The 25,356-nt window shown below is 38.3% G+C and overlaps 1 protein-coding gene across 5 annotated transcripts in view; it reads right to left on the minus strand.

The window, feature by feature from the left end:
- The window catches only part of DLG5 (discs large MAGUK scaffold protein 5), a 114,219-nt gene that overhangs the window by 44,894 nt on the left and 43,969 nt on the right, over window positions 1-25,356 (minus strand). For all 5 annotated transcript variants that reach the window (XM_030030408.2, XM_030030407.1, XM_030030410.2 and 2 more), the window contains exons 3-6: window positions 14,578-14,743; window positions 9,167-9,310; window positions 6,353-6,536; window positions 2,760-3,019 (exon numbers count right to left, since the gene is read on the minus strand). In XM_030030408.2, the coding sequence (XP_029886268.1) occupies window positions 2,760-3,019; window positions 6,353-6,536; window positions 9,167-9,310; window positions 14,578-14,743 (754 nt within the window). The remainder of the gene's footprint in view (window positions 1-2,759; window positions 3,020-6,352; window positions 6,537-9,166; window positions 9,311-14,577; window positions 14,744-25,356) is intronic.

Consider the following 25,356-nt stretch of genomic DNA (forward strand, 5'->3'; position numbering starts at 1 on the left):
CCAAGGATTAATTCAAAATGAGACCTGGGCCATCACTGAGGCACTGTCTGCTCTCTCTAAAACCTATTTTGACTGTGCTTACACTTGGTATTAATTTAAAAATTAGTGCTGCAATTTAAGACCCATTAATCTTCAAACTACAAGTTTGAGTCTTATATTCTGAGAAGTACACACAACTGAAATACATTTTAAAAATTTTTCATCAGTCACCCAGAGAAATATGGTTTTGGTTATGAAGAAAGGGTATAAACATATGACAAATAAAGGTTTCTATAAATACAAACAAGTAAAAAAGAAGTCCAGACCCAAAGCCAACTGAATAAAATGCAAAAATTCCTGACATTGTTATATGAATTTAGTTGGATCACTGATTCACAGGAACATGAACACCTTTCATGAAATTCTCAAAACCAACTGTATTGGGTCTGCATGGCAAGGTTTTGGTAGCTGGGGGGCTACAGGGGTGGCTTCTGTAAGAAGCTGCTAGAAGCTTCCCCTGTGTCCGATAGAGCCAATGCCAGCCGGCTCCAAGACAGACCCGCCGCTGGCCAAGGCCGAGCCCATCAGCAATGGTGGCAGTGCCTCTGGGATAACAGATTTAAGAAGGCAAAAAAAAAGTTGCTGGGGCACAGAAACTGCAGCCAGAGAGAGGAATGAGAATATGTGAGAGAAACAACTCTGCAGACACCCAGGTCAGTGAACAAAGAGGAGGAGGAGGTTTTCCAGGTGCCAGAGCAGAGATTCCCCTGCAGCCCATGGAGAAGAGCATGGTGAGGCAGGCTGTCCCCCTGCAGCCCAGGGAGGTCCACGGTGGAGCAGATATCCACCTGCAGCCCGGGGGGGACCCCACGCTGGAGCAGGTGGATGCCCGAAGGAGGCTGTGACCCTGTGGGAAGCCCACACTGGAGCAGGCTCCCGGCAGGACCTGCAGATCTGTGGAGAGAGGAGCCCACGCTGGAGCAGGTTTTTCTGGCAGGACTTGTGACCCCGTGGGGGACGCACGCTGGAGCAGTGTGCTCCTGAAGGACTGCAGCCCATGGAAGGGACCCACGCTGGAGCAGTTCGTGACGGACTGCAGCCTGTGGGAAGGACCCATGTTGGAGAAGTTCATGGAGAGTCACTGTCTCCCACGGGAGGGACCCCACGCTGGAGCAGGGAAAGAGTGATGAGTCCTGCCCCTGAGGAGGAAGGAGCGGCAGAGATAACATGTGACGAACTGACTGCAACCCCCATTCCCCGTTCCCCTGCGCCGCTGGTGGGGAGGAGGTAGAGAATTCGGGAGTGAAGCTGTGCCTGGGAAGAAGGGAGGGGTGGGGGGAAGGTGCTTGTAAGATTTGGTTTTATTTCTCATTATCCTACTCTGATTTGATTGGTAATAAACTAAATTAATTTCCCCAAGTTGAGTCTGTTTTGCCTGTGACAGTAATTGGCGAGTGATCTCTCCCTATCCTTATCTCAACCCACGAGCTTTTTGTTATATTTTCCCTCCCCTGTCCAGCTGAGGAGGAGAGTGACAGAGCAGCTTTGGTGGGCACCTGGCATCCAGCCAGGGTCAACCGACCATACCAACCTCTGCTCAGCATCAAACCACACCTTCTTCTCAAGAAGGAGACCTAAATCACAAGACCATAAAACAAATACGTTGAGCTTCTACATGTATCAGCACGGTTGCAGTGTTTCTTGGAGTATACATTAGGCCTTCCCTCACTTTCAGGAATCCACGGCAGTTTAAATTACATAACTAATTCTCTTATTACTCATATTCTCCTATAACTTAGTCAGATTTATCACAACTACGCACATGCTATTCACAAGTACATTATTGTCTATGCTCAATCTCATCTTTTTGAAATACTAAAAGTCTATGAATGTGGAAAAAACCCTATTTTTTTTAGCTTTGGTCTGTGGGAGTTGTGTATTAGCCCTAAGTTATGTCAGTGAAAACATTCTCAACACGCCCACAGATGCTCTTTGGAGCCCTTCTTCCTACCCCGTATGTGTAACTGTGTGTGCTTAATATCACAAAGGAAAGGAGAGATGTTAAGCGTGGTGTGACATAGTGTCTGTGCCCTTCTGTTTTGGCACTTGTGCTGCTCGTAGCAGCAGTGCTTTCTCAGTGAAGCAAGACTCCCAGATGTCTGCATCCAGTGAATTCTGCTGCCAGCCCAAAGCTCTGTCTCAGAGTCCCACACAGTCTGCAATTCTAATATCATGAAAACTTAACTTATGCTTGAGAACATTTTCATTTGCTAAACACCTTTTAGAAATTGCATCCTCTTACTGACTTGGTTTTTTATATTTAAATAAAAATATATATGTTGATGGGCTCACCACCCATTGAGGAGTTTGTTTAGAACACCAAGTCTGAGGTTTATCAAAACTTTGTTTGTATTTGACTCCTGTGTCTACAACTAAGAAGAAACACAGCTTGAAAGGCAGAATATCCCTTTCTCACATGAGCTAAACAATGGTTAAAATTCCTCATACAATTCCAAAACCCTAACTGGGAAATCCTTTTCTCAAGAAAAAGCACCGTTTCTCCAAATAAACATCCCCATCACACGTTTTAGAACCTTCCAGAAAATCTTATATAGAAATGCATGCTTACTCACCACACCAAGATAACATACACTGGAGAAAAACTTTAGGAAAAAAGTCAGAAAAGTATTTGTGATTCTACCACAGAGAAAATAAGAGGCTGCATTAGAATAGTTACTGCCTTCCCAGAATACCTGAAAGGTATCAAAACCTGATTATACCTTCTAAGAGAGGATGAATATTGCTGCTGAAAATGTATTGCTGTGTCCCTTTGCTTCATTAACATGTCAATCTGTTTCTGAAGACGTCTGTTCTCCTCCTCAGCCTGTTCTAGGCGGCTCAGATCCGTATTGTGACTTGCAATCTTCTCATTGTACCGTTTCCTTAGGGCATCATAATCCTTCTTCACACCCTCTAACTTGTCCATTGCTGTGTCATAAAGTTTATTTAATATCTCTGATGATCCATTTTGCTTCATAACCTAAAAAAATGCCAGAAACTGTATTAATTAACTCAGTTTTTAATCAATCCAATAAATTGGATTTAAAATATATATAAGAAACAGTATCAGAACAAACATATATTCACTAATTTTAATAATCATTCTTTTTAATGACTAAGGAAACACTAAGCTGCTTCTAAGCATTACTGTTAGTCTAAGCATTACATCTGCTTAATGTTAACCGAGTAAAAAAAATCTGCTTTACCACAACTTGGAGTGTGCAAGTTTATGAAAATCTCTCCCTAATGATAACTGCTACCAACAGCTATTAAACCTACGGGTTTTTTTAAATACTTTGTAGTTTTAGCAAGAGGTAATCGTTATTTGATGACCAAGATGATAGCGGTAATTTAGGAAATGACCACAAGGTGGCATTCGTGACAGGTTGCCTATATCCTCCGCGAACAAATTAAATAATTTAAAACTTCAAGAGAATAAAATCGACCCTAAATATGTTAGAAATGCAGGCATGTATTTTAATATTCATACAATATTTCATCTAAGAACCACCCACAGAGGTTTGTATTTCAAAAGCTATCCTTAAAATATGAACAGCAAGAGAAAAATCCATTTTAACATGAATGAAGTCTGACCTGAATCTTAGTTTCAAGATAATTTCCATCGACATAAGAATCTTCTTGTAAATAGCAACGTTGATGATAAATGACCAGCAACAACAGAAAGCCCCTAATGAGCTTCAGTAAATCTAGTCGTCCTTCTTTCTCAAAAGGCAAAAAAGTGTGCCTGAAATGAGGCCTTACCTACCCCCCCGCCCCTGCTTTTTTTAATGCTATGCTCATTTTTTTCTGTTTTTGTCTTTTAAATTGAAATTTGGCCTTGATGGAGCAGTGGGAGGAAACAGGAATGTCCTATATAGAGGGGTGCCAGGAATTTATATAACCTTAACATTAGCCTACAAAGGCACATCCCTAACTACCTGAAAATAAAAAGTATTAAAAAATTAGAAGGAAAAAAAGAGAGAAAACATGAGCTCTACGAAAAGCTGAAACCAAACACATAGCAACTACCCTACATGCACAAATTGGCTCCTCATCTTCTTTTGTGTCTTATATTCAGAGTAAGGATCAGTTCCTGAACACGGAAGAACCTGGATGCCTGCAGACCAAAAGGAAAGGAGACTGAAACGAGACTGCGTGCTCTTTGCCCACTACTCACTGCCCATAGGTAGTGGATAACAACCACCACTGTCAGGAAACCACTTCTCTCCACAGTCAAGCCTCACACTGGTCTCCTTTAACTATGGCATAGGTAAAGTGTAAATACATACTGATTTAAACCCACTCAAGAGAGCTGTTTTCCTGAAGACTACTTCCCAAAGCATTTTGAGAATAGGTTTGAGAACCAAGTATTTAAGAATCCAAACAGAAACAAACCACTTCTCACTGTCTAAAGCATATAGAGAATGTCTTTTTGCTAAAAACACACTAAATAATCAAAGAAAAGAAGGATGAATATACTAGAAACTGGATGGAATTCAGCATAAACTTGCTAACAGAGATTTGATAGAGGAGAAACGCCATAAACAGGAAGCAGTGTAATGAGGAAGGTGTCCCATTCAAAATCCCAGTCTGAGAAAAAGTAAATAGTCCCAGCTGGACCAAGGAAGACAGCCATGGCAACAAGTAACTTCATACGCGAGCAGCAGAAACTTAAGCTGGTCAGCTGCTACACAGCAAATCCATGACAATCCCACACAAAGAGTAACCCGATCAAAAGTTTTTGCTCTCTGAGGCCACTATGATGTGTTTTGCTACAGCCTGACAACGAAACAACACGTCAGAGGGATCAACACAGAGTTAGACTAATTCAGATGAGAAATGACACAGACAAGATTAAGACTCTTGGCGCCCCTTCAAGACACCATGTTTCACACTGACACGCTGAGAAAGGAGTTACACAACTTTCTCACCAAGAGTCACATACATAGTCTTCTTTAAAGGTTTAATCATGATGTTGACACGAGACTCAATTTCTTAATTAAATACTGACAATGATACTTTAGCTTCCTTTCGTGCTGCCACATAATTTCAAACTTTAGGACAGAACCTCAAAATACAATAGCCTTCTCTCGGAGGTTTTACATCCCTGCTTTGCAGACTGGGAAACTGAGGCACAGAATTTATGTGATTTGCCGGGATTTACACAGTAAACCATTTCTGCTATCCTCTGAGCCAAGCCACTGAACCATTTCACAGCAGAACTCTCAAGATAGTGTTAGAGGAAGGAATCAAAAGGAAATACAGATCTTCACTCCTCTTTGCACTAGCCCTCAAGCACCTGCTGAAGCACCATTCAGCACATCCAGCTTGCTTTGACCTTTGCCCCTCCTACCCTAGCAAATAATTATTTTTGTTTGCATAGGTTTTGCTTCTGAAGCCTAATGTTTGACTTGCAAGTTTGCCCTGTGAATCAACCTACACACAGTTAACCAAGATACTCTGTTTAACCATTCCACACGTTACTGTAACTATTCTAACTAAATGATTAGACTTTTCCATAGGTGAACCACTGACCCAATACAACCAGTTGCTCCTTACTATTAGTCTCTTCTTTCTTCAGACTGTGTGAACAACGTTGGCCTGGAGACAGCCTGTTACACACAGTTCTGAAACATTCACCTCTTCCAGTCCTGAAAAGCTTGTCTTTTTTTTGTTTCAAGTTCAAAAACATTAATCAGCTGTAGCTTTGTTCTAACTGAACAGCATCTGCAAACCTAAATAACCAAACTTAGCTCAGTCAGTCCCCTAACCTTTATGGTGTCAATAGAACAATTTAAAAAAAACCAAACAAAACCAAAACAACCCCAACAAGACACACATACCACAAAAAACAAACAAAAACCCCACAAACCTGTCACTTTTTTAAATTGTGATTCTTTCCAAAAAACAAACATAGCATGTAAGTTTAAAGTTAGTCCTGTCCCATAAAATAGTCATCTTTTTAATCACTTTGCAACTTCAAGCTAGGTTTTCGATGCCTCTCCACCCACTTAAAAAAAATATCATGCATATACAATCTTCCTCATGTACATTTTTTTCACCTATGCATCGAAATTTCTTAATACCACCTAATATTCTAAATCCCTCATTATTCTTTCCAGCTAGACACAGAAAATCAATCAGTATCCAAAAATCTCATTTTCTCCCCTAGCGCTACAAAGTGTACAGCGCATGTTTTAGAATCAGTAAGACATAAAAGGCAGCAACGCTGCACATTCAGTTTTATAGACTTACTTACCAAAGGAACAATTCATGATCTCTTCCAGCATGTACACTACAAGCTGTAGCTTACCTGCTGCTGCTGGCTGCGCAGGTCCGTTATCTCTTTCTGATCCTCATCGTGAAGCCTCTTCATTTCCTCACACGACTGCTGGAGATGATTATGTTCTCGCACCAACTGTGTGTTTTTCCTCTTCAAGGTATCCATGTCCTCCTTCAGCTGTGACTGGTCACTCAGCAGCCGACTGTGCAACGTGCTGTCACGGCACACAGAAAATTCTCTTAGAGGCCAACTTGCAAGGACAAAGTCCTGGACTAATTCATTTCAAGCATGAGTTTCCTACCAAGAAAGCAGGTCAAACTAATTCAATTCTGCGTATTTGAGTATTCTAAACACCAGGAAAAAAATATCAGAACAATCAGGAACATAAGTATGAAAATATGTGAAAGTACGCAGTACTCTTAAAACATATCAGAAGACATGACGGATTTATACCACCCATCAATGCCATTTCATAGCAAGCCGATAGACAAACAGAAATGGTGTAATGTGAGCATAAGGTGATCGTGGAGATAATAGGAATTATCCCACTAATCACCTCCACTTTCTCTTGGGCCCCCCAGCTGAGCAGCAGCTAACCAAAATACAGATGAAAACTACAAAAAAATCTCCTTGTATGCTATTGTTTTAAAACCAAACAAATAAAAAACCCCAAACAAACAAAAATACTCCACAACTAAAACACACTATGTATGTTTCAACTACATTCAAGCAGGTAAAAAGCTATCAAAGTTACTCCAAACTTTGGTATGCAAGCCATAATTACTGAAAGAAATACACTCCCACTTAAAAATTAACAACTGAGAGCCACATGAGGAGGCTATCATTCAGATCATAATTCAAGGTAGCAGCCCAAAATTAGACCAGACCACTGCCAAAAAAGAGCAGAAAAATCAATTGATTATATTTTACCACTGCAAATCAAATAAAGAGTGACATCTGGATACTGACAAGTATTTTTGTTGTTGAAACAGAATGATTCAAACTGAACTTTCACACCTGCTAGTAAAATGTTTGAAGTCCATTTTTATTAAAAAAAAACCCAAAAAACCAAAAGAACAAAACCCCAAAAAACCCATAACACGCAGCAACGAATAGAACCAATTCACATTTTAAGATACTTTGTATTCCTTCCTTATGAAGTGAAATACCAGCATTTACTGTACAGAATGACCCAAAGCATTAAAATGGAAATTAGAACAACCTGCTAAAAACAAAAACAAAAAAAACTTTGATAAATTATATTCACACAATTAAACACACATAATCTTTACATGTAGGTAATTAATCTGCCTTTTTTTAATTATTATTTTAAACATGGGGGTTTAAGAATTACTGCAGGAGAAAATAACATTTGAATAACATATTCTACTCAATTCCTTTCTTTACCCTAAGAATTACTCATAGGATGAACAGGAATCACATGCATGGATTTCAACATGTGTTGTCATATTTTGGGCACCTAAACTCCAACAGTGAGTTTCAGCCTCTCTGAAGCTTTAAGTAGGAAACTGAATGATTCAAATCCAAGTAAATAAGTTCTTATAATAAAAAGAATTATCTCTGAATCAATCCAAATTTGCTATACTTTCTTCTGACCAGATTATCCTAGTCTGTAGTAAATACAAATGTAAAAGCTTGTACTTGTATATATGCATCATTTTGCAGAAGCCTAAATTGTTGGTCTCTGAGGAATGTGCCTATATTTGTGGTATACTTGAGTATTTCAATCACTCATTCTATCTTTTAGAAATCAAGAGTTTTTCTCCTGATATGAGAGTGTAAATCCTTTTATACTATCACGGAAACACTGAAATAAACAGAGTGTTAACACAGTATGGTTTCAGGGACTACAGAACTTCTAAATAAGGTGAGCAAACCACTCATTTTTTAGGATAAAGAATACAAGTGTTTCATGTCAGCATTAGATGGACACAGGTAACTCAGCTCCGAAAAGAATCCATCTACAACGTACAGTACACTAATGCTTTGCACAAAATTCACTAGCAAATTAAAATACTCAAAAATCCTCAAATTAAACTAGGCATAAAGCTCTTCGTAAAGAAGCCACACGACTCGCTACATCTGCACCTGTCGACAACCTTTAATACTATTTCCAGGTTTTAGAAAAAGAACATAGGGAAATGATGCCTATCTTTAAAGGCTTGAAGAGTTGTGGGTGAAAGTGCTATGTAAGAACTAGCAGCCCCCAATGAAAACAAATGCTGTCATTAAATACATTACAGTATAGATTTAAGAGAAGTAAACTTCAAACCAAGAATTTATCTGCATTTCTATTTCTGAGCTGTCGTCTTTTCAAGTAAAGAGAACATGTTCCTACTTGCATCAACAACTGATTTTTAAACAGAAATACAAGCTAGAAATATTCACCATTTTCCCCCTGGTTTATTGCATTTTCATAAACGCTTACAATTGGTCTAAACCTGTGTTAAAACTTACACAAATTGGCATGAGAGCTATCACAACCTATTAAAAAAGAGTAAGAAATTACATTCTCTCAAATTACATTCTGCTCTCCAGTCTGACAGTAAGACTACTGGATTGTAATTGCAAGTCAGTAACTAGGCTTTACTTGTCAGTGTCCCATCAAGACAAATTCCTCAAATTCCTCAAAGTAAAACAAGCAATCCATACTTTATCACTTCAAATAGGCCAGAAATGTTTAATCAGATGCAGGCAAACATTAACCTTGCAATTAATGTGGAAAAACAGAATTAAAAAATTATTTGATTACAGTGTTCTAATACTTTATGATTTAGCACATATTGGTAAACTCTTACCTTGTACACTTTTACTAATACTTACTGATAAAAATCTGCCTCTTTTGCTGCTTCTTCACACCTTTTTAGTGTCTTGGTGTGTTGATTCTGCAGAGACTGTAGGTCTGACATGGCCTTCATGCACTGAATCTTCAGTCTTTCATAATCATGATTTGGTTTTGGACTAGGCCTAGCATGGAAAAAGAATATGAAGTCAAACATCCGCTACTAAAGAGAATGAAAAGTCTGGGAAATTACTATCCAATGAAAAAATAGTATCACACAACTGTTGATACTTAGGTTACATTATGCTTTAATTTAAATACTGACCACTTCACATTAAGATGCAACCACAAATAAAAATTCACTGGCTTTAACCAGTATTAATTTTATACTGAGACATAACATCTAATAATGAGATAATTCTGTCTATCACTAACACTGCCAGAAATAGTACTGAGCATGTGTGCACCTCTCTTCTGAGCAGCAGAATTATCACAGAGCAGAACTGTCACTTGATACAAGAACAAGTCAATCACAGTATGCTCGGCTTTCCTGCGCTACCATGTCAAAACTCTCAAAGAAAAAGCACAGAGCAGCATTAAGAGTGCGGCTGAAAAGAAGCGGCCAAAGTCAGGTGGGGGGGGGGCATGGAGACCTGGGCTAGGAAAAACTTCTCATCTAGGCAGCAGCTGGAGGGTATTGCCTATAGCTCCCTAGGAAAATCAGGGTTAGCCTTCAGAGAAAGACTTCCAACGAGACACCAAACACATGCATCTGTGCTGGCAGAATTTGACCAGCATGACTAATCAAGCACTGAATTTAAATAATTTGACCAAGTCATTCTGCTGAATTACATATCTGATTCAGCGTTACCATGTTCTTCTAAACCACTATAAATGAATGAGAAAACATGTCAGAATCTACTTCATACTTCTGTAAGATAACACAAATTTTATTCAAGTAATTACTAGGAATCTCCAATACAATATAATCTCCACTAAGCAACTTTCAGTAAGCTGAACAAAGTAAAAGCCAAAGTCAGTCAAAAGAAAATTTTTGATTGAAATTTTTTTTAGCCTATCAGGATGATTGGGAGAGGAGAAATTTTCTAAAATAATCTACCTTGCCAAGCAATTGACTAACATCGATTATGTCTAGAGTGTGTGGTCCTTGCATATGATACCTTTATTTATTAGAAAAATCATAAATCATTCTAGAAACAAAATTAGCAGGATTATGCCTTCTTGTTTTGAAGCACTAAGCTTCTAAAAGAGACTCTAAATTGAACTGTTCCTCCTCTATATGGTCACAAAATTTTTGCACCATTAAATTTTCTAGTTTCAAAATGAAGTTTCTGACAGCTGTCCCTGTGTCATCTCCTGGGTCTCTTATAACTCCACAGGCAATGAAAAACACCAAACAAACCCAACCCTAAAAGGAAACAATTGCTCTCTAATTTAACTCTGTTTATTCTTGTATCATATTTGCTCCATCGCTGCACAGATCACCCTTTCTGCCTCCCACCTCACTCTCCCCCAAGCAGCTTCACTGTAAGCGCAGCCTGAAAAGCAATTAGAATTCTCTTTGCTTTCATACAAAAACAGCAACATGGATTCTGGAACTGAAATGCAGCTGGCAACTGAATCAAAAAGAAAATAGTTTCACACTGCTGCAGTGGTGAGAGTTGTTAAAAAGAAAAAAATAAATGCCAGCTACATCTGATTCACAGACTTTTAGGGAGCGTGTGTATGATATGAAGGTGCTTTTTAGCAACCCAGTTGCACTTGGGTTGCTGAGTAGTAAGGCCTTAAACTGTAATTCTTCTTTTTCTCCTTTCTCTAGAGAAGTGCTCCTGGGGAAAACAAAACCAAAAAAACCCTTCCTTGACTGACAGACTTTAGCAACAATTAAAAGCCAAATTCATATAAAGTAACCAAATATTCAAGTCACATCCACAGGGATGTCTTTTAGGGTTGCCAAAAGAAGTAGTACATTATTCATACAGTGTTACAGACATATTACCGCAACTACTGCAGTGTTATTTTTTTAAAATACAACCCTAGTTAGCATAAGTAAAACTCAATTTGAAATGTTCACACCCTTGACAGAACCACTAAAAACCCAAGTATTGATTTAAATTAGACTTTAGGGTGAAATTATTGAAAGTAGATACCATCTGTCCACCACAGTCATTAAAATTACAACATTAACTGAAGCACAGTTTAACTCTCAATTGAAGTGTTAAGCTTACTAAGACCCATTAACACATGTTCACATTAAGCTTGTAATCATAAATTCATATTTGTGCAAAATATTTCAGTGTATGAATTTTTACTAAAGGAAAACTATTAGGTCAGTCTCAAACCTATGATGAGAACTACAAGTCTAACATTAATCACATGTATTTCTTATATTGCTGAAGTAATATTAGCACTATTCTTAAAAGAAATTAAAAAAAAAAGAATCCTATAAACATATGGAAACCACGTAGGTAACTATAGAAGTTAGCCTACCTACACAATGAGGAAGGAACAACGCCACCAGTAACATCCTGCATTCTAGCTCAGCCACATGAAATAAAACACACCTGGATAGCCAAGGCCATATGTTCAACAGCACTGTTCCAAGGGCTTATATCTCAGCAAGCAAAACAGGGATACGCACAGGAGGAATATTGGTCAGAAGTCAAAAATCAAAACTGTTGCAACAAAGCAGTCCATTCAAATGCGTGTAGTGGTTGACCCTTGCTTAAGTAAGACCACCATAGTTTTATGCTAAAATGCCTCACAAAATACAGAAAACTATGATTTCAGTGAAGGAGAGGCTTCAGTTACTATTTTGGAAGCATTGCTTCAAACGTTAACAAAATTTCAAATGCTAGTTTCAAAGGTCCAGCTGTTTTTCTGATATTCATATAACACTCTAAAAATCCTTTGTATTCCAGTGGAATTACCCTGAACATAAATCAAGGCCACAGTGAGACTGACATTTACACGCATCCGATGCTGACATAAAAGCTAATGCCAACAGCAGATCCAACTTTGTGGGCAATGCCTACCCAACAACTTGAAAATGTTATCATTTACTATTGCAATTCCACCACCACCACTACCACCACCACCACCACCTACAGCTTACACATAAAACAGTCTTTTCAAAGGAAGTTTTCAGGGGTTTTACTTGTATTGCAGTTCTTTTCTACTACTACATAAGTAGTAAGAACAGCAAGTTTAAGTCTATAAAGTGCACCTTGAGCGCACCGAATTATTTGGTCAAATCTTTGCTTAATCACAACAACACGTGCATGCGTACAGTCACTGTCAAGTGACACAAGCACAGCATGAGCAATCCTAATCCTGTCCAGCAGGATGACACATGTTCATCTGATTCAGCACATCACAATCCACTTCTGTGGCTCCTCTTCCACTGCTCCAGACTTAGTCAACACTTGCTTTGGAAAACAGCTCTCAGTTTTGCAACTGCCAGCCTTCACAGCCAGCGCAGCCCAGCCTACGAATGCGTTGCGAGCTGCAACTGTTTTGAAGCACACCATCATGACGTGTCAAGATTTGCCTCTACACCACCTGTGTTTGGTACGGCCATGGTTAAAGCAGCATACACAGTCAGAAAAGCAAAAGCCCTTTTTGGGTAGTAAAAGTCACCATCTAAATAATAATCTTTCAGCTTTCACGCTTCACCGTAACAGTTTGCAATGTCTGGGCTTTGACTCCTAGAAGGCTGAAGATTAGTTTTATATGAGGAAAGAATGAAAAACAAAGTAAAAAGAATACCAGCAAGCTTTCAAAAAACATAGATGTGTATGTGGATGGGAGGAGTAGTTGCTTTTACACTGGAGGAAAAAAAATGTCAGCTAATAATCTTCATTCATTTCCCACTCTTCAAATATGTAACTGGAAGGCAGCACCCTCCATCTAACATATACTGTCCAAGCACTGCCCAAATACAATATTTATTTTGATGAGTTGTTCTTTAAGCTGTAAACATTTATATTTTCCACAACATACAAATCCTGCACCAGCAGCAGAAGATTGATTTGACAATTAAAGAGAAAAAAACTAGGGCAGTCTAGAGGACAGCTCATCAGAACTTTATTAATAGCATCCTGGATTATGGAGGACATTATTGTAAGCTATAAAATCCTCAATGCCTAAGCTCTAGTGACTTCAAATATGAAATCCCTCCGTATAAATAAGTAACTGGAAGCTATGCAAAAGATGTTGACACTTGACAACCTTTTCCTCTCCCATCCCCACAACACTTGGAGACCCTTAGATAGAACACAAAGCTCTTAAAGTAGCCCTCAGAACTCATGGGGGAAGAAAGGGGCATTAAGATGAGTAGCTAAGGAGTGAAGAAAATGTCCAGATTCTCTCAATTCTAGGACACTGGTTCATTTCTTGACCTTATCTCATAAGGACCAAAAGTTTAATTAACCACCTGACCACACACAGGTAGAGCTGACAAAGTAACAGATATAAACAATAACAACAAAACACTGAAGTTCAGAGAAGTTATGCATTATGGCAACACCTCCCAGAAAATCTGTTCGTTGCTCTTATTTCAGATTCAGTGACAGATAATTTTTTCCAACATTCAAAAAATTTCCCTTACATGTGCTTACTGCAGGCAAAAAGTACCTGCTCAGTGTGCCCAAAGTCACATTTATAAACATTAGCAGATCTTTAACCCTCTAAAATAAACCAGTTCTGTTTGATACCCAATAAAACCCTTATCTGCAATTAACTCATACTCTCCCTGAGTACTATCTTCCTCATAACTTTTCAACCTTCAAAATAGAATGAGCTGCATAAGGCTGCTAGCTATTAACTGACTTTGAACACGTTATTTTAATTTGGCAGCACCCACAATTTCTCAGTGGAGGAGAGTTCCTTACTCTCAACATCTTAATGCTATGCAGTCCCCCAATATATGTATACCAGAAAGTGTATCTCCAAAAAAACACTTACTCCCCTCAACAGAAGTCCAAACCTCTCTCTCCTTGCAGAAGCACAGGAATACCTGAGATTTTTTTTCCTCTCCTAATTTCTGTCCTCCAGCCAAGTATTCAGAGCTATTCCCTTTTTTCTCTCCTGCTTTCAAAACAGCAAATGCTTCAGCAACTGTTGTCTTTCTCTTCCCACAGCATAATCCAGGAAGCCTAAACAAATTGTTTGCTTTCTTCTTTCAACAGAGATTAGCCCTACTCTCCTCATTCCCACAGCAAAATTGCTGGAGAAAGTGGCATTAGGCATTCAACAGGCAGCTCTGAAACCTGGATATGGTCACCTACGTACACACACATCACCAGGATGCAAGTAGGTTACAAGCAACATATATACATTGCAATTGCTGCTTTACAGGTAAGGAGGAGTCAGAACACTTGAAAACACCACTGAGGACTAAATTAAAATGCTGCATGTCCTTTATTTTTACCTGCAGTCATCAAAAGTTGATCCAGGAGATGAAAGTGCAAGTCGCTTGCGCAGCTCATCCCTCTCTCGAGTTACCTGACGGAGCTGATATAGTATCGTCTCCAGCTTCTCACTCATCTGTCTCGTGTCTATTACAGGTGGTGGAGATGATGCTTTACCAGTCGTACCTGACCAAGAAATAAAAAATTGGCAGACTGGGAATTCCTCAAAAGAACAACAGAACTTCACTAAAAAAGTTAACACTAATTTAAAAAATCCTGTATATTTGGTTGCAGAATCCTGTTCAAAAATGAAACAAGTCACAGAAGTTTTCATCAGTAAGTTGGCAAGAACAACTCCAGTCAGATCCCATGCTAGCAGAAAGGCCCTGTCTGTGTTGCAAGCTAAGTTTGCATGACTAGGTTCCTTGCTTACTCATGAACTTTCAAGTTGCCTAAAAGGCAAGGCAAGTTTGCAGTCACAATTGCAAACACCTCAGAAACTACCATAGTGACAGGGGCTCTTTTCCTTTATCTAGCAGCACAGACATACTATTCTGCTCTGTGCTACTGCCAACATTTATTTTTAACACAATTCTATGTTTTCACATGTTGTAATTTATCAGTCCAGTACATGAAGTTAAAGATTTGACTTGCCAACAAATAGAGAGGAACAGGCTTTATTGTTAACAACGTTGGCTAAAACGAGCACATTACAATCACTGCAACTGGACTACGCACCAAGTTTCCTCTAAGGGGCAGTCATACATTAAAGAGGCTTGTAAGATCTTTTAAGTCTCAGCTTTCTTAATATCAGAGATGAACGATGATGCCTACTGTCTTCTCAGACAGCTATACCAATACAAAGAGGTCTTCTTCCACCTCAGAGATGAGAGTCTGGTATATTGTTTCACAACATGCTGACAATTAATTCAACTGTAATTTTAGTTCTGCTCATTTTATCCCAGACACATGAGAGCAAACTCAAAGATATAGATCACAGATGTGAAAGTTAAAGGCCTAAATGTATACAGGAGATTATTATTTTCTACCCAAAAGAGAAATTCTAGAAATAGTTTGCATAATTATACAATTGAAACAAGTTGCTGACATATGTATTAACTTGTTAGGATGTAACTTTATTACACCTTTTTTAAAAATGAAGAAACAAAAGATACGATAGTAAAATAATGCACTCTGATCACTGTCTTTTCAAAGAAAGAATTTCAAAGTTATTTCATCTGATCAAATGCTAATGAGTTGCAAGGACTGGCTTATTATCTCTAAACCCAGTTCAGGAAGGTGCCGCAGAATGCAAAAATTCCCTCCAACTTTTAAGTAGAACTACCTGTGCTTTAAAGTTCCCACACCAAAATAACTGCAGGGTCAGGGCGATCATACATACAGCATCTAGAATAAGATGATCCCTGTTATTATTCCTTTCAGCTGTTACTGTAATTCTGTAATGAGAATTTACGAGCACAGACTGTTCTTTTAATCTAACTATTGCATAATAATGTATGTAAACGCTCTAATAGAGAACTGAAGAAATAAAAAAATTGCAGGAATAGCCTGCATTCTGTAGAAAGACACAAACTCGCATCGCTCAAAAGAATTCTTAATGGAGGCTGCATTTGGGCTTTCTCCTACTACTTTGTTTCACTCCCCCAGCCAGATGGAGCCCCTTCATCCATAAGCACTACGGATCTCACACTTTTAAATGGCAGTTATCCTTTTTTTTTTCTAAAATAAGAACCATTTCACAGAATTTATAAGGCAAGATTATACAAAACCCAGTAATAATACAAATGCACTGTCTTAAGCTCATGGTATAGGGAATAAATAGGGAAAAACCCAAATGGACAGATTAAAGAAGTCAGGATATGTATTCATTTGGAACAGTTTGAACACATCAATGAGCAGGGAGTTTCATAAACAGGTGAAAATGTAAAGGCAGACAAACCTAATTCAAGTACTGACAGACTGCATGGTCTTGGGTAAATTCAGTGGCAACCTGCACATCTTCTCATTTGAGCTGACACATCAGAACATGCATAACGCTAAAAAAGTCCCCTTCTCATCCTTACAGAGACGTTCAAAAGCTTATCTCTCATCCTGGGGCTGCTTGCGAGCAAAACAGATGAACAGGATGCAAGGGGCACAAGAGGAAGGAGGAGATAAATCAGGAAGGCTGGTGTGCTTTACACAGAGGAAAGGGCATTGGATTAACAACAGTCCATCACTAATATCAGCGTTAACCCCAGCAGCAGTCCCATGGACAATGTCCACTACACAAGTCCTGCAAAAGCATGCAACAGCTGCTCTAGGAATCTAGAACATAGTAAAAGGAGGCAAGAGTTATACCTCTGCTCCTCCACCTCTTGCCCCCTTCCCCCTTCCCCCGCCCCAGCTTTGACAGCATCCCCAGTGACAATCTTCTTCAAGAAAGGAGAACATTTGTGCACACAGTCCCAAAACAGTGCCAAGCAAGACAAGACTGCTTTAAATAAAGGCAGGCTAATTAATTAGCCTTAGGAAAGAAGCTTTCTTGACTAAGATGAAGCCATTCATCTTAGTACTAGAAAAGGTTATTTTTCATTAGCTTATCACTATTTACAATTACATCAACAAATACTTTCATCTCAAATGCAATGATATTGTTGTCAACACATAATACCAGCCAAGAGATGTATGCCTTTTAAGTGCTGTAAAAACACAGATCAATACAATCCAAATATTCCCCCTCTTATCCTTAAAAAAAGTCAAAGAAGTTTATCTTTGCTTGATTTACTAACAAGCTTACATTTTCAATAGTTGTACAAAAGGTCTCACAAATGTTAAATCAGATTTGTGGATGCTCACAAAAAAAAAAAAAAAAACAAAACCAAAAAACAAAAACAAACCCCAAAAAAACCCCAAACCAAAAAACTTCAGTAAACTACTTTTTCATCAGAAAAATTCACTACTCTTCATTTCCTTTAAAGCAGCTTTTATAGCTGAATGCTAAAAGCCTTTTATTGCGTCTGACATCCTGATGCAGCAGAAGGAAAGTGACCTGTGCTTCCAGCTTTGTATTCTTTTTCTATCTGACTGCATATTTTACACAACAGTACTTCCCTTCCGTGCTTTAACCAGTCAAACTGGTCTTAAAATGTACAACCCTAAAGGCTAAATCTCCATTAACCAAATTATGCCACCTTGCAGTAACTCACCTGCTTTCTCAGACAACCTGGATTTGTGAAAAATGCATGTACCGCGTGTCCTGCCAAATGCAACTCATTCATCTGCTTCGGAAAGCCTCACGACTCATTTTTCACGTGAGCTGCCCTTGGGCTCTGAGAACCCAAGCGTATGGAAGTCACCTCCCTGGCCAGCCTCCAGGTAAGCGGCACTCCACCAACTCCTGACGCAGGCGACAGCAGCGATGCGTTGTGTGGGCAAAATGCATTTTTCCCATAATGCAGTACATGCATTAAGTCCTAAGTATGCATTGACTTAATCTAAAGCAAGATTTTGCAGAATTTCCACCATATGTTGTATAAAAGAAAAACCTGAAAAACAGAAGCTGGAGCAATCATATCTTCCATAATTGTAGTCCAAATGCTGGACTTCGCAGAAACCACAAAGGTCCATTATTGTAGTACATACCAAATACAATTCTTGATGATTACTCTAATAATCAATGATTGAAGGGATAATACAGCCAACACAGAAACCACTGCTCAGTTAGCTTCATATTTGGGGACAGGGTAGCACAGTTTTTGAAGAGAAAAAAAAAAAAAAAGGAAAAAAAATTAAGAGAAACAGGGCTGGGAAACTTGTTAACCTGACCATGATGTACCTTAATGCCAAATCAATATAATGTTGAGGTGGGAAAATGGGTACCAATGCATAAACACCTACTTTTAAGAAATACCATGAACATATTTTGAATTTTAATAAACTCATTGCTCTGAGAAATACACTTGTATGACAGGTTCAACTAATGCAAAAGGCAATCTGTCACAAGCTAACAGAATGCCTGAATTTTATGATAATTTTTTAAACTTATCTTATAAATGTGTGCCAATTCTTGCTTGCAAACAAACAGAAGACCATCCATTGTACAGTCAAGCATTTTGCATTGCTTTCTTTCATAAAAAACAAAACCAGGGATGTTCAGAGTATTATTTCTTGATGGCCTTGTAAATCATGACAGAAAACATTAAAGAAGACTTGTAAGATGTATTGCAAAGCATGACCAACAGGGTTTCTCCCCAAGCTTGGGAAGGGGTGGGGAGTAAAGACTTATGCCTGCTGTAGGAAAATGCATGCTAAAATATTTACTTTCTTTCAATAATTTATGAGGACTAGAACAGGATTACATATCAGAAGTTACCATTTAGATACATTTCTTCAGATATATCTTTTGAAGTAGTCTTGAAATAGCGGAGAGCACAGAACAGAATTGCATGCAGGTAAAACAAAACATTAGTAAAAACAAGCAGCAGTACATTGAGGAAAGGAAACGGAAAGGTAAAATAATGAACTGTGGAAACAGTTTCATCTGACAGACAGAAAACCTAATAGGTTATGAAAGCAATGAGGATCATGTAACATGCAAGGACAAAAGAATGGGTAGCACTTCAGTTTTTGTTTTAGTGCAGAATACAACAAGCTGAACAAACCCACCAGCATGTAAAACAAACTTTCAACTTCAGTCAGTTTAAGACTTTAGAAAGAACTGAACACTGGTTCTAGAACGATCAACATGAAAGAAAACTTACAACCTAATACTCAAAACCAGCAAGTAGAAAAAAGGGCAGATACGTCAATTCAAAAAGTCCTTGCAGAACTTTGCCAAGCTAAAATACAACAGAGAGTAAAATCTGTTACCATGACCAAGGAAAATACAGCTGAAGCTTCTGCGTTTAGGGAGCGCCCTGGTGGGAAGGCTCACACCCTACATTTGTCAGGCTTACAACCACACAATGAAAGCATAACCTAGACAAAAGTGTCTAAAAAAAAAAAACAAAGTGTCCCAAGGGGGACAATGACAAGGGTCAACTGCTCCACACCGACCAAGGGGATAAGACTCCACCAGCGCTTGTTCCTTCACATCTTCTCCTGCAGAGGAGTTGAGAGCATTGTCTCACCATACTGTTTTATAGCCCCCAAAGAAAACTGCTGACACCAAAACAATTTCCTGAATGCACAGACTGATAAAGAGCATCAGGGAGTAGTGAAAGACACCGTATTCCAGACATGCTGTCTGGAGTGCAGGAGAAGGGTATTCACACACACTGTATTTCCATTCAAATCATTATAGACCAACCAAATCTTCAAAAATTCCTCCAGGGAGCTGCCAAATGTTAAGACGCTATTATAACAAACAAAATACCATGAAGTGGTCAGCTATTTGCTAGTGGTTCTCAAGCCCTATCTATGCAGAACCCTTAAGAGACCAAAAAGTAATTCAAATTGATTCGCTATAGGAAATATTAAAAAAAAAAAAGAAAAAAAAAAGAAGAAAAAGAAGAACAAAAAAAAACCCAACCAAAACAAAGGCCAAAAAACCCCAACACCCCTCCTCCAAGACTGTATCAGTATACATCAGCAAAGTTAACTTCTTTGTCGTTACTGTTGGGTTGGGGTTTTTGTTTGTTTGTTTGTTTGTTTGTTTGTTTGTTTAAAACAGGGCATCACATCCACTGAGTAATTCTTGGGTACCTCTGAAGCGACAGAAGTTGAGAGAACACTGTGCATGACTACATGTCAACCCATAGCTGCCTGGAAATGGATGCCATAAAAGTCAGTGATAATACATTAGAGCTATTCAGAGTGCTCATTACTTAAGAGAAGGTGGTTATTAACAAACACACTGAAAATTAGGCAATGAGAATAAGGAACAATCCTAGAGACATTTACATGATTCATGAACAGAATAAAATAGAAGGAGAGTGAAGTTAATTTAAGTTTGTGGAAAACTGTGTTTATTTCCCAAGTTAAAAGTCTTGTTTCCAGTAAACTAAACAGATACTATTCAGATCAAAGCACAAGAAAATTACATAGGAAATAAATCCAGAAAAAGAGGTTTAATTCAATCATTGAGGCCAAATTTTACAGGAAAATGACTTCTGAATAGAGAGACTGATTGGTGAGGAGGTGCAACATCAAAGGCAATCACTGCAGTACAGAAAAGGATTCTGATGTGGTGTACTGGTAGTGTTCCTAGTACCTTTTCTCATTCATTTCTGGCCTGTCAGCAGGGGTAATATTGTCACTTGTTCCTTTGTCAGTATATGTTAACTGTTCAGGTATCTTTGCCAAATATAAATTTTGTGTTTGTGTTAGTAAAAAAGGCAAGAAATACAACTAGAGATTTCTATAGGCTGTTGGGGGGAAATAAATAAATCACCCTTTCAGACAAGGAACAAGTGTTTATCTTTGACTGAAAGAGTCATAAGCCACACCTGCAAATGAACACTTCCTATGAACAGTGAAAACAATGACTTTGTCATATACAGCTGTAGAAAGGATAAAGCAATAAACTGAAGTCACAACAACATAAAAGGACAGTTGTCAAAATGGCCAGCATGAAAATGGGGAATGAAAGACTACACGTTGTTGGGAAGGAATTATCATCTGATGGGAGGGGGGTAAGGTTTGTTTTGGAGTAAGAACTAAGGCTCTCAGATTAAGTAACTTGAATTGCAATTAGTGAAAAAACTATCTGTAAATAGCCTGTCAGGCTGATAAGCTAACAAAGTGTTAAGCAAGGAAATACTGTCAGTTAAAGTTGGACGAGCTTGGTGGGGACAGATATATAACCACCTGATGGCTGCAAGAAAAAGTAATAAAATTGCAGTGCCAATGGTGGTGTTTGTTACAGACTGATATGTAAATTCCCATAGGAAAAGGTACTACAGTGATATGAACAGTGAAGAGCAAGAAAAAACACTTATGACTAAAAAAGTGATACCATTTGCAAAGAACTGAACAGCTGGAACAATAACAGTCTGTTAAAAGTTAAAGGTGATAATATGTGATGTGGAATGAAGAGGATGCAAGATTGACAGTTGTAAGCAAAACAATGCAAAGAGATCTGGCTGTGAAAAGAAGGAAATTATACATGTGGAAAGATGGAAGGCCTCTTCCATTCCAAAAATCCTCTCACTAGATCTCAGTATATTTTCAAAAAATGGAAGAGTATGCAATCCCTTTCTGTTAAAAACTCATTACGAAAAAGCATAACGGAAGCTATCTCTCAGAGCCATAGCCTGACTCCTGCATGCAAGCTGCTGGTTTCTATTAAACAACATTTCTTTATATAAAAAAAAAAAAAAACAAACACACACCAAAAAAAAAAAAAAAAACAAACAAAACAAAAAACCCCCAAAAACCCAAAACCTGTGCATTGAGGAAGAATCACATTTTTAAAGTACTAAAGGAAAACTCTCAAGTTTCATTATGGTACTAGGGTAGGTAAAAAATGGCTCGATTCCAGAAACTATAATCCTGTCATGGCATCATATTGCTTAGGTGAACAGTGTGTTACTGTAGGCTGTACAAGTAGTATTGGGTATCAAAAGTCTTGAAATACACCCTTTAAGTCAATTCACAGAGGCTTTTTTAGGCAACATGGGCCAGCACAGTAACTTAACTGGCTATTGTAAAAAGGAAGAAAGGAACCTGCTTTTGGAAAAAAAAGAGCAAGGGAAGTAAAAAATAAAAAAAATGGAAACTGCAAGTAGAGTAGATAATTGAGAGATGCACAGAAACTAACAAGGACACTGTGTTACTACTTCCCATAGCAAATAAATTTGATGATTTCAGGCTGAAGTACTGTATATGTAGGGTGATACCTGGCTGATATTCTATCATCCACAGATAATCTTTCAGAACACAGGCCTTCCATCTTCCATTACAGGTCCAGAAAATTATCTGCTGGGATACAGAAAGAACATCTGGTCCAACCCTCCTGTGAAAGCAGGACCACCTAGAGCCAGTTGTCCAGGACTATGTCATTTAAATTCAGTTCAGTGCTTGGTGAACATTTATCTTCAAAATTATAAATGTCAAATGACTGAGTGCACTATACAAATTGGCACTTTTTTTTTTTTTTTTTTTTTTTTTTTTTTTAAAGGGGGTCTTTATTCTATGTTCTTTTCCTCTCCATTATGGTGACCGGTCAAATGGGAAACTAGCCAGTATCTGTCACATATAGATGTGTTACTGGTTTCTATCCAATTCCTGACTGACACTGTTGTTCCGTGCTTGGCATGCCAGGCACTGAATCTCCATACATAATTATTCTGATGTCAGAGATGCAGGATTGCAGCTCCATTCAGAGAGTCTGCCCGGCATGGGGTGTGGGCAGATGAAGGGTGCTTCTATTTACACACAAAAATCTTTGTCATCAGCCAAGAGTAACGAGAAAGGAAATACAGAGAGAACATGACAATTTAATGAGGATTTGTTCCTTTGGGGGGAAGAAGGTGGGGCTGAAGCACAATGGTGGGATGCTGGGATTATAGCAGTTTATATCATACCTCTTTAGGAAATTAATAGTGAGTATTTGCCCTCACTACCATCAAAACTACCTATTTTACATGTGCAGCATGAACTTTAATACCTGGGAAAGAAAAGGAAGGAAGCATAAGGGAAAAAAGAAAATACTGTCATCTAAACCAATTTTGATTGAATGGTGAGGAAAATACATAAGAAAAACTTGTAAGGAGCAATGACCTGTCACTCTGTATTTTTATTTACATATAGATACAAAAGAAAAAAGGCAGATACACCTATGGTCAAGGCAGATAAACCTACGAAGAGGAGTTTCTTCTGCAAGGCTGCTATCCTGCTGCTACACAGGTAGGAAAACTGGCTTCCACTCAACTGCTTATTCTACCATACGCACATGAGACTGGAATTTCATTCTTGTTGCATCCCTCATGCCCTGCAAGCCCATCTAGACAGGGAAAGAGAAAAAAAACCTTGGATGACACCACAGTACTCAGGATAGAGTAGCCCTAAACTCTTCTCTGAGTCATGTTATTCAAGTTACATCACTCCTTACTCTCCTCTTATATTAGGACTATGACATTACTGAAGACTGAGAGAACCCCAACATATCCAGTTGTTCCCCATACAAGCTTCTCCATGACTGTTCATCCATGCTGCTGCTCTCCATGCTTGCTGCCCTCTTGTCTCTCAATGGGAGAATCAGAACTGCAAATATACCCAAGACACAGGCACACCATGGGTTTATACAGTGATAAAACAATGTTCTCTCATCTTTCCCTCTTCCTTTCCAAATACTAACACCATGTTTTATTTATTTGACTGAGACTGAGCACATGTTTTTTTAGAACTACCTCTTAAGAACAGTCATCTTAATACTATTTAAGCTTAGTTCTTAGATCAGGGTCTTTTTCTGGAAAATAAGCCCACTAATATATACATCAGCTTCACCAATTAACTCAGAAACCCAGGATAGCTATAAAACATATAGAATCACCTCAATTTCACAACATCCTGGCTTACTTGGAAGTATTTCAGAAAAAGATCGTTTAATTATGAATGCTGGCAGCAGAAACCACCTCCAACAATAGCTAGGGTGATTAAGGTTGGGAAGAAAAGATGAAGTACATGGACATACCCTTCTCTAGTTACTTTTATGAACTGTGGAGTCCAAAGACTACAAATGAAAGATTATATTACCGCTCCTAATTAGAAGTCACTAAGATTCACTCTGCTTCTTTATCTGGGCTTAATTAGGCCCCAATACCTTTCTCATGTCTTCTGAAAGGTCAAATGTGTAAATGTGTTTCTGAGCTGCTTGATAAACAAAAGCCAGGTAGATGAGAAATAAAAATTTGTTAAATAGTAATGAAAACCAGTGTTTTGAACTCAGGAAAAATAAAACAGATCCCTTTTCTGCCCCAGGAGGAAGGTCCGTGTGAGTGGGGAAACAAAAATATTCCTTTATATACGTGTGTGTACACATAACTATCCACGTCAAACTGAACATATTTCAAAGCTTACATTGTCTCCAAACCATGAGGTATTTACATTTTTTCACTGATGCATTCATTTCACAGCCTAAACTTATAATTTCCACTGCACAGAACTACCCTTGTGAAAATGTATTCCAGTGAGATGAGGACAGAGCCGGGGGGAAGATGTATGTGAAATTCCTGAAACGCTATAGCAACTCAATATTTGTTGGGATTCCATTCAAAGAAGTCATATGAAGCCTTCGGAGAGCTGGCATGCAAACAGTTTCAGTTATGATGGTTTGTCATTCAACAAATCAGTCAGAATTAAAATAATCTGACTGCAGCTTTGAAGTGACTTGCAAACATGTCTACTAGGATGTGTTGGTTATTAAGCAAAGAAATTTTGCTATTGATATTAGAGCACATTAAAAATATTATCTCTTGCAGAGCAAGATTTGAGGGAGAGAAAATGGTTGGGGAAGAAAATTGTACTCATTAATAACAAGTCTATAACCAGATTATAAAACAAACATGCCAGCTTCAAACAAAGAATTCCCCTGACTGTTAATGTATTAAATACCTAACTCACTTTAATCATCTGAACAAAACAAAACCATGGAGAATACCAGAGCACAAGTTTTGTTTAATAGCATGTCAATTAATTTTTAGGTTATAAATAACTTTGATCACTGCACACACCAAAGGCATAAAACACTTCCTAGGACAGCCCTTTAGGTAAAATACGCAGATCAGGATTCAGTATGAACTTCAGTATTTTAAAACATGAACAAAACACAGTTCGGAAAGTATTCAGTTCTGACT

This window comes from Aquila chrysaetos, chromosome 11 (genome assembly GCF_900496995.4).
Source record: "Aquila chrysaetos chrysaetos chromosome 11, bAquChr1.4, whole genome shotgun sequence".
Lineage (NCBI taxonomy): Eukaryota > Metazoa > Chordata > Aves > Accipitriformes > Accipitridae > Aquila > Aquila chrysaetos.